This window comes from Nomascus leucogenys, unplaced genomic scaffold, assembly GCF_006542625.1.
Source record: "Nomascus leucogenys isolate Asia unplaced genomic scaffold, Asia_NLE_v1 000786F_10942_qpd_obj, whole genome shotgun sequence".
Taxonomy (NCBI): domain Eukaryota; kingdom Metazoa; phylum Chordata; class Mammalia; order Primates; family Hylobatidae; genus Nomascus; species Nomascus leucogenys.
Window position 1 is genome coordinate 1 of NW_022096464.1, and position 10935 is coordinate 10935.

General features: G+C 44.0%; 1 protein-coding gene across 1 annotated transcript; it reads left to right on the forward strand.

Moving 5' to 3' along the window:
* Positions 1-470: 470 nt before the first annotated feature.
* LOC115833938 (acyl-CoA dehydrogenase family member 10-like) lies at positions 471-8014 on the forward strand (the record flags this gene model as incomplete). Its single annotated transcript, XM_030808757.1, has 3 exons — positions 471-755; positions 4121-4315; positions 7856-8014. Coding segments are annotated over exons 1-3 (639 nt in total), but the record flags the coding sequence as incomplete, so codon positions are not given.
* Between the last annotated feature and the right edge of the window lie 2921 nt (positions 8015-10935).

Genomic DNA, 10935 nt, shown 5'->3' on the forward strand with positions numbered 1-10935 from the left:
TGGGGGGGCTGAGGCAGGAGAATCAGTTGAACCTGTGAGGTGGAGGTTGCAATGAGCTTAGATTGTACCACTGCACTCTAGCCTGGGTGACTGAGTGAGGCTTTTTCTGAAAAAAAGAAGAAATTTCCTTCCTTATCCACAAAGACAGCATTTCAGGTGAACATTTCAGTGTACTCACTCCATGCTGTGAAGAATTACTATAGCTTATAGAAGGAAGGGCATGTTTTGGGGGCCACCAGGATCTGGCTTATTCCTTCATGTGCTTCCATAGTCTCTGCCAGGTCCAGTTAAGTGACCTAACATATGGTCCAGTGAATATGAGACCAAGGAAGAAAATTCATCATGCAGTGCCCGGAGTCCTCTCAAGCAACCACTAAGGATCTGATGCTTCACAGCAGTGTGCTCTCTGTCGTACACATTAGCATTGCTCTTCCTCTGGGGGTCTAAGGTTGAGATTTTGCATTTCGTGAATGTCTGCAAATTTCCAACAGCATCCACCCTGGCAGTACAGCGAGGCTGCAGGAACTGGTATGGTAATTTTCCTGAGCTCCCTAAACCCCAGCGTGTGTCAATGTATTCCACTTTTGCATATTTTACTTCCTATAGAATGGGAGGTACAGAATCGTATCCCTTCTGGAACTATATTAAAGGCCTTGATGGAAGGTGGTGAAAATGGGCCCTGGATGAGATTTATGAGAGCAGAAATAACAGCAGAGGGTTTTTTACAAGAATTTGGGAGACTTTGCTCTGAAATGGTGAGTGATAAACATACCTACATTTCCATATTTTTCTTTTTGCCTTGAGTAGTGATTGCAACATTCATGTATAAGTTAGTTAAACTGAAAATAAAGTGAAACCTAATAACCCATTACATGTTTTAAAGTTATTTCTTAGGCCAGGCGCAGTGGCTCATGCTTATAATCCCAGCACTTTGGGAGGCCCAGGGGGTGGATCACCTGAGGTCAGGAGTTCGAGACTAGCCTGGCTAACTAACATTGTGAAACCCCGTTTCTACTAAAAATACAAAAAATTAGCCGGCTCTGGTGGCACACACCTGTAATCCCAGCTATTTGGGAGGCTGAGGCAGGAGAATTGCTTGAACCTCGGGGTAGAGGTTGCAGTGAGCTATCATGCCATTGCACTCCAACTTGAGCAACAAGAGCGAAACTGTCTCAAAAAAAATAATAAAGTTATTTTTTTCACCCCTAGGTGTTCAATGTTCAATTCATATATGAATAACTAAAAATATTCTTAGCCGGGCATGGTGGCTCACGCCTGTAACTTCAACACTTTGGGAGGTTGAGACAGGAAAGTGTTTGAACTCTGGATTTGAGACCAGCTTAGGCAACATAGCCAGACCTCGTCTCTATAAAAAATTAAAAAAATTAGCGAGGCATAGTGGTGCACACCTGTGGTCCCAGCTATTCAGGAGGCTGAGGCTTGAGCCCTAGAGACTGAGACTTCAGTGAGCCATGACCATGCCACTGCACTCCAGCCTGGGCAACATAACAAGACTCTGTCTCAAAAAAAAAAAATTCTTTACTAAGTTCCTCCAGCATATATTTTTTAATGTTTTCTGGATGTATTATAAAGGATATTATGAAGGATACAAATGAACAGCCAGATGACAAGATACCTGGGGGCAAAGGTTTTAGAGCCCACTGTGCCCTTTCTGGCCTGCCACCCTCCTCCCAGCACCTCCATGCATTCAACAACCTGAAATCTCCCCTCTAATAGATACTAAAACAGGAGCTGTCTACATAATGGCTTGATAAAAAAGCTTATTTAAAGCAATAATAATATTGAACATTTTTTCTGTACTGTGCACTGTTCTAAGCTCTTGATATAACTCATGCAACCATAATAGCTCTACTAAAATACAATTTAAAATATAGTAAGAAAATTCTGTAGGATAGATGGTGGTGATGGTGATGGTTGCATGACAACACGACTTACTTAATGCCACTGCACTGTGTACTTAAAAATGTTGAGTCGGTGGCTCACGCCTGTAATCCCAGCATTTTGGAGGCCAAGGTGGGCGGATCACCTGAGTCAGGAGTTCAAGACCAGCCTGGCCAACATGGTGAAACCCCGTCTCTTCTAAAAATACAAAATTTAACCAGGCGTGGTGGTGGGCATCTGTAATCCCAGCTACCTGGAGGCTGAGCAGCTGAATTCCTTGAATCCGGGAGGCAGAGTTACATTGAGCTGGATCAGATCACACCACTGCACTCCACCTGGTGACAGAGTAAGACTCCATCTCCAAAAAAAAAAAAAAAAAAAAAGGTTAAAATAGTAAATTTGTGTTACATATATTTCCACAATTTATAGATATCTATAAATAAACATATATGTGTATATATAATAGTAAACTTTGAAAAACATTATGCAAAGTGAAAAGAACCAATCAAAAAAACTGCATGGTATATGATTCCATCTGTGTAAAATGTCCAGAATAGGCAAACCCATAGAATAGAAAGTAGATTGGTGGTTTCTAGTACAAGGAGACTTTGGGGAAATGAGGAGTGACTGTTAATGGGTACGGTTTACTCTTTTTTTTTTTAATTTTTTTTTGAGACAGAGTCTCGCTCTGTCGCCGAGGCTGGAGTGCAGTGGAGTGATCTCGGCTCACTGCAACCTCTGCCTCCCGGGTTCAGGTGATTCTCCTGCCTCAGCCTCCTGAGTAGCTGGGATTACAGGCACATGCCACCAGCCCCAGCTAATTTTGTATTTTTAGTAGAGACGGGGTTTCACCATGTTGGCCAGGATGGTCTCGATCTCTTGACCTGTGATCCACCCACCTTGGCCTCCCAAAGTGCTGGATTACAGCGTGAGCCACCGTGCCTGGCTGGTTTGCTCTTTAGAGTAATGAAAATGTCCTAAAATGATGGCAGTGATGGTTGCACAACTTTGTAAATATATTAAAAACCATTGAATTGTACTCTTTAAATAGGTGACTTGCATGCATGTGAATTATATTTCAGTAAAGCTGTTCTAAAATCTGTGTGTGTATATGTATATATAAAATAGCAGACTTGCCTTTGCACATTTTGAAATGTGATAATATAAGAGTTTTTTTTCTTTTTTTGAGACGGAGTCTTGCTCTGTTGCCCAGGCTGGAGTGCAGTGGCATGATCTCGGCTCACTGCAACCTCCATCTCCTGGGTTCAAGCTATTCTCCTGCCTCCACCTCCTGAGTAGCTGGGACTACAGGTGCGTGCCACCATGCCTGGCTAATTTTTTGCATTTTTAGTAGAGATGGGGTTTCACCATGCTAGCCAGGATGGTCTTGATCTCCTGACCTCGTGATCTGCCTCCCTCAGCCTCCCAAAGTGCTGGGATTATAGGCATGAGCCACCACGCCCGGCCTTATAAGAGTTTTCAAAACCCACACAGATTGAATTTAAAAACAAGAAAAAAATTGATCAGAAACTAAAGTTCATAATGGTGTTACTGAGGCAATACAAAAAGCATTAAATGACTTCTCAATCATTAAAAATTAAATTATATATACTTCATATACTTTTAGAGTTCACTGTATCCTTTTATGATATGCTGTTTTTTTTCAACTAGCAATCCATGAGCAGAATAAAGAATTCATTTAATTGTAGTATTGATATAAATAGCTCCATTCCCTACTCTGTTGCTCAGGCTGGAGTGCAATGGCTTGATTTATAGCTCACTGCAACCCAATCTCCCAGGCTCAAGCCATCCTCCCACCTCAGCCTCCTGAGTAGCTGGGACCACAGGTATATGCCACCAAGCCTGGCTAAGTTAAAAAAAAATTTTTTTTTAGATCTCACTTTGTTGCCCAGGCTGGTGTCAAACTCCTGAGCTCAAGCAGTCTTCCCACCTCAGCCTCCCAAAGTGCTGGGATTACAGGTGTGAGCCACTGTGCCCAGCCTGTAACTCTAGTCCTAGGTAACTTTTAAAAACCTTATATGAGAGTTCAGCACAGGGGCTGAGGAACACACTTCCTGCAAGCAGCAAGCTGTGAGCCTGGGCTCTTGTAGCCAGAGAGCAGAAGGACGCCAGGAATAAGCATTTTTTTTTTCTGTTGGCCATGAGTGTTTGTCACTCTTAATGATTGCTGTTCTCCTGTGCCCTCTCCTGTTCTTAGTCAAAGACCTCCGTGCCTGTGGACTCATTTTTCTCTCTGCTGACCAGTGAGCCAGTGGCAAAGCAGTTCCCAGTGATGACTGAGGCCATAACTCAAATTCGGGCAAAAGGTCTTCAGACTGCAGTCTTGCGCAATAATTTTTATCTTCCCAACAAGAAAAGCTTTTTGCCCCTGGACCGGAAACAGTTTGATGTGGTAAGCTTGAGCTAATTGAAAACCATTGGAACAGAATCTGTGCCCTTGCTTCAGGGTGCAATGTTAAATGCTGTCTTCTAGCAGATCTTGAGTGAGGGAGTTTTTCCTTTAGACACTAGACTAAGTTAGGTTTAAATGCAATAGGTTGAAAACAGACCCTTTAAGATATCACTGTGTTCTTAGCAAGATGAGACATTTATGGCATTTGATTACTGGTTGACACTTCAGCTTTACATTCTAAATTCAAACCTTAGTCTTCATATAACACAAGCATCTCTATCAACCCTCATATCTTAATGGATCCTTTGGCCTTTTCTAAGACCAACTATGTTGCCTTCTATTTCTGTGACATTAGTTCCTAGACCAGTGCTGTCCAATAAAACTTCACTGCCCTCCTCAGCCTGATTTACTTCCATATGAAATCCATCTGCTCCATGTGTGTATCCCAACCTGTCATGTGATAAACCTATTGTTTTGATATGCTTGGCTATATTTGGGTGCTTATTTATTTATTTTTATTTTTTTATTTTGAGATGGAATCTCACTCTGTAACCCAGGCTGGAGTGCAGTGGCTCAATCTCAGCTCACTGCAACCTCTGCTTCCCAGGTTCAAGCGATTCTCATGCCTCAGCCTCCTGAGTAGCTGGAATTACAGATGTGTGCCACCATGCCTGGCTAATTTTTATATTTTTAGTAGAGACGGGGGTTTTACCATGTTGGCCAGGCTGGTCTCAAACTCCCAACCTCAAGTGATCCACCTGTTTCAGCCTCTCAAAGTGATGGGATTACAAGTATGAGCCACCGTGCCTGACCTATTTATTTTTTATATTTATATATATTTTTTTGAGACAATCTTGCTCTGTTGCCCAGGCTAAAGTACAGTGGCACCATCTCAGCTCACTGCAACCTCTGCCTTCCAGGCTCAAGCAGTTCTCCTGCCTCAGCCTCCTGAGTAGCTGTGATTACAGGCATGCACCACCACCCCTGGCACCACCCACCCCTGAATTTTTAGTAGAGACAGGGTTTCACCATGTTGGCCAGGCTAGTCTCGAACTCCTGACCTCAAGTTATCTGCCCACCTCAGCCTCCCAAAATGCTGGGATTACAGGCATGAGCCACCGTGCCTGGCCCCTATTTGGGTACTCTCTTTTTTTTTCCTTGAGAGAAGGTCTCTCTCTGTCACCCAGGTTGGAGTTCAGTGGTGCAATCTCGGCTCTTTGCATCCTCCACCTCCTGGGTTCAAGGAGTTCTCATGCCTCAGCCTCCTAGTAGCTGAGAGTACAGGTGCATGCCACCATGCCTGGCTAGTTTTTGTGTTTTTTATTAATATTAGAGACTGGGTTTCACTGTGTTGGCCAGGATGGTCTCAAACTTCAGACCTCAAGTGACCAACCCACCTCAGCCTCCCAAAGTGCTGAGATTACAGGCATGAGCCACCGTGCTCGGTCCTATTTGGCTACTTTAAAAATGTTTGTTTTTGTCTTATTACCAACAGCAGTGATAATTCCCTTTAGAGACTCCAAAGCCCAGATTGGCAGTTGATCTTCCAGCACCTTTTAGAGTTGTGATGGATCAGAAGGACCCTTCCCCTGACCCATTCCTCCAAAGATATTCTGAGTCAGTGCAAAAGGGAACAGCTCACAAATATAGTGAGAGTCATGGTAGCCTCTGGAACACATCGGATTAGATTTCTCTGATAATTCAAGTATTGGACATTTTGCTACCAGAGCCCCTTTCTGATTCTTTCCATCTTTGTTAGAGCTACTTTTGCTGGGTCCAGGAAGTGGCATATTACCTTAGCCCTACATCTGCCTATGCCTGGGTGTATTTGTACCCTTCGTTGTGCCAGTGAGATTAAAGATTTTCAACTCTGCCTACACATCACATGACCTGGGAGTTTGTACAGATGCTGGGTCTGTTTTCCTGGAGGCTTTCATTGAGTAGGTCTAGTTGGGATCCAGGCATGTGTATTTCGAAAAAGCTCCACAGGTGATTCTGCCTTGCAGCTGGGGTGAGATACCCCAAGATGCAATGAAGGACTTCAGATTCTGTCCATGCTTTTCTCTTATCACACAGCCTCTGTCATGCCTACCTTGAGAAGGAGGCTTCCTCTCCATCTTCCTGGGATAGGGCCTTGATAAATAAAATCATTTTTATTTGATCTACATTTGGAAAAACACTGACCTTGTTCCCACAGTTCCTGCTTTGCCAAGAAAGTAATAGAAGCCCTGAATAAGTTCATGCTATCATGTGCAAAATATAAAAGAAAGAGAAGGCTAGAGATCTTATCAAATAAATCTTAAGAATTTATTTTACTTCCCCCAAATGTAATTCACCTAGTGAGAGGAGCCGAATGCTTCCTGGAACTTAGCCGCATCCCCCCCAATTCTCTCCACTCTCCCTTCTCTTGTCTCAGCCAGTACAGCTCTGCCGCTTCCATCTGGTGCATTACATCGACTGGTGTCTGAGACACCCTGCTTCTGTACTTCTCACTATTGACGTTTTCTTTAGGGTAGCTTCTTAGGCTTTTTTTTTTAGCTCATTCAGGTCCTTAGGAGACAAGAGAAAGTAGAAAGGTCCAGTTTATTCCAGACATTTATTTACCTGAAAGGGCAGTTCCCACCCAACCGAGAATGCAAGTGTAGGGTAGAGAGAGGGGCCATTGGGTTTGTCCTTGGCCTTGGAGAGCTTGGGTCGTTCCAAGTGGCAAGTCAGAGATTTAGTTCTGTTCTTGCAGCAGATCAGAGGATATTGGTTATAAGCTATGTGGCTGTCTTGCGCCCACTCTATAGGAGATGAAGCCCTGGGGACACTGTAAAAGGACTTTTGGGGAATCAGTGGATCAGAGACAGCCTGACACTGAGAAGGCTTTCCCCGTGTTCTCCTGAACTCTCAGCAGCACCCCCCACCCATTCTGGATCAGATACGTGGCTGAAGCAAGGACATCAGAGTACAGAAGCCTCTTAGCATGTCAGGAACAGTGTCAGCCCTCCCATGGAATTTCTGTCTAAATGGAGTATGGATGGGTTTTTACCTCTGAAATAAACACTAACTTCATATTTATTTTATAGCTGTAACAGTGTCTTCTTTCTGGAAAAAAAAAAATGGTAAAATACTTTCCATAAAACTGACGTGTACAGCTTTTCTTCTGCTCTTTTTAGCCCCAAGATGTGACATTAGCCAAATGCTTTGTCATTTTGGAACTCACTTAAGCTAAGATAGGTAAGATGACTACTAATATTATTCCCATTTTATTGATGATGGCACTGAGGCCCATTATGGCTTTGCTTGTTTGCACAGGGTCACAGTGTCTGAAACAGGCAGTGGTTTCTCTAGTTTGCCCCCACGTTGTAACCCAGTATTGTCAAATTACTCAATGTAAGAAGGCAACATCATTTTATATCATAACACTCTTAAATTACTTGTTATAATAAATCTCAACTGTCCTTCTTATGCTTTTCCTTTCAAAAAGTTTACCAGCGTGCATGTGGGAGCTCCACCTTTCGGGACATTCATCTCTCATTCCTGTCCCTCCATCAGATCGTGGAGTCCTGCATGCAAGGGATCTGTAAGCCAGACCCTAGGATCTACAAGCTGTGCTTGGAGCGGCTTGGCCTGCAGCCCTCCGAGTCCGTGTTTCTTGATGACCTTGGACCATATCTAAAAGCAGCTGCCAGCCTTGGTATTCACATCATTAAGGTAATAGTAATTTTTGAACACCGCTCCCATGCACCAGCCACTAGTGCAACGTTTCTCTGTAATCTTTTTACATTTGTAGCTCTAGCTTTCCTTAGGGTTTCCCCCTATGTTTCCATAGTCATGCTATTTTGTGTTAATTATGAAATCTATGTGACTAGTTGCTTGTATTTTCAATGGGAAGCAAGACAAACAGGTACTGAGAAGGCAGGTTGAGAAAGAGATAGGAGAGGAGGTGAATGGCAGGCTTAAGACCTTTGTGGAGGTGTTCACACTGTCCTCATGATCCCAGTGATGCTGCCTTAAGTGGAGAGCCAGTGGCCACCAGCCATGCAGGCCATGCAGCTCACTGCTGTAAAGCACGAGAAGCCATGTGAGGGGGTCTCATGCCAACTTTTTTCTATTCTTTTTTTTTTTTCTCATACAGGGGCTTGTTGTGTCACCCAGGCTGGAGTGCAGTGGTGCAATCATAGCTCTCTGTAGCCTCAACCTCCTGGGCTTAAGTGATCCTCCTACCTCAGTCTCCTGAGTAGCTGACCAGAGGCATACACAACCACACCCAACTAATTTTTGTATCTTTTATAGACAAGGTTTTGCCATGTTGCCCAAGCTGGTCTCAAAACTCCTGGGCTCAAGCGATCTGCCCACCTTACCCTCCCAAAGTGCTGAGATTACAGGTATGAGCCACCACGCCTGGCTTTTGTTCTTCTATGTTTGGGTTTTCATCATTGAGCTGATGGGCCTGTAGGGCAAGAGCAAACATTGCAGCATAATCTTCTTTCTTCTTGGCACAAGAGGGTATTGTGCTTTTTTTTTTTAAAACAGAGTTTCACTTTGTCACCCAGGCTGGAATACAGTGGCATGATCTTGGCTCACTGTAACCTCTGCCTCCCTGGTTCAAGCAATTCTCGTGTGTCAGCCCCGAGTAGCTGGGACTACAGGCACATGCCACCATGTCCGGTTAATTTTTTGTATTTTAGTAAAGACAGGGTTTCACCATGTTGCCCAAGCTGGTCCGCAAACTCCTAAGCTCAGGAATCTGCCCACCTCGCCTCCCAAAGATTCACGGCCTCACCACGACCAGCTATGAATCTTTTTGAGATGAGGCCTTCCTAAGTTGCCCAGGGCTTTGAAAATCCTGGACTCCAGCAGTCCTCTCACCTCAGCTTCCCAAGTGGCTGGAACTGTGGGTGCACACCATCATGCCTAGCTGTTTTGTGACCCTTGACCAGTGCTTCTCTCTGCAGGATAGAAAGTTCAGTGTGGTTAGGAGTTAAATGGGAAGAGGAAACTCATTCTACTGCTCCCTCATTAGCTAAATATCTGGGTCTGAAGGCCTTCCTCAGAGCACTGACTTCTTTGATAATTTCCCTCTAAAGGACTACCCTTTGGTAAAAAGTAAAAGTAGGCTGGGCATGGTGGCTCACCCTTGTAATCCAGCACTTTGGGAGGCCGAGGTGGGCGGATCACGAGGTCAGGAGATCGAGACCACGGTGAAACCCCGTCTCTACTAAAAAATACAAAAAAAATTAGCCAGGTGTGGTGGAGGGGGCCTGTAGTCCCAGCTACTCGGAGAGGCTGAGGCAGGAGAATGGCGTGAACCCGGGAGGCGGAGCTTGCAGTGAGCCTGAGATTGCGCCACTGCACTCCAGCCTGGGCGACAGAGCGAGACTCCATCTCAAAAAAAAAAAAAAGTAAAGTAGAGGTTTTCTTTAAAGACTTCTGTTATTTAATTAGGAATAAATAGTAACTTGTTTAGAAGCAAAATTATTGAAAAGAACTGTGCTTTTTTTTTTTTTTTTTCAAGATGGAGTCTCATTCTGTCGCCCAGGTGGAGTGCAGTCGTGCAGTCTCAGCTCCACTGCAAGCTCCACCTCCTGGGTTCACGCCATTCTCTCTGCCTCAGCCTCCCAAGTAGCTGGGACTACAGGCGTCTGGCTAACTTTTTTATTTTTAGTAGAGACGGAGTTTCACCATGTTAGCCAGGATGGTCTGATCTCCTGACCTCAGTGATCCACCTGCCTCGGCCTCCCAAGTGCTGGGATTACAGGTGTGAGCCACTGCGCCCAGCCATGCTAACATTTTTAAATATTGCTAGCTGCAATAAAGAAATAATGTATTTTGTTTTAGTTCTTTTCTACAATTTAGTCTAAATATTGCCTTGGCATGCTAATACTGGTCCAAGCAAAGTATTGGGTCATAGCTTGTTCCTCTTCTTTATTGAAGGTGTTTTTATTTTTTCTCAAGGCATTTTACAAGTTACTTTCTTCTTCCTTTGTTTTCCTCTACCATTTGCCTCTTTTAAAAAGCTTTTAAGTTGCTAGCCAATTAGGACAAATACAGAATGTAAAGTCTCTTCCAGCCAATGGAAATGGACACAGCAGTAGGGTGGACCGTGTCAGGTTATAAATAACCCGTCTCCTTTGTTCGGTTATACTTTCATGGCAAAACTGCTGGCGAGTGTCCCTTTTTCAGGACGTAAAAATAGCCTTGCTGAGTAAATTAAATTTGTGTTCAAGTGCTATTAGGACCTACCAGCCAGATGGCCTAGAAAAATAAAATAGCTTTAAATATAATATTAGCAAAAAACGGCCGGGTGCAGTGGTTCACGCCTGTAATCCTGGCATTTTGGGAGGCTAAGGCAGGCAGATCACGAGGTCAGGAGATTGAGACCATCTGGCTAACACAGTGAAACCCTGTCTCTACTAAAAAAAAATACAAAAAATTAACCGGGCATGGTAGCGGGCACCTGTAGTCCCAGCTATTCGGGAGGCTGATGCAGGAGAATGGCGTGAACCCAGGAGTTGGAGCTTGCAGCTAGCCGAGATCGCGCCACTGCACTCCAGCCTGGATGACAGAGCAAGACTCTGTCTCTAATAATAATAATAATAATAATAGCAAAAAAAAGATGTTTGTTTCATAAT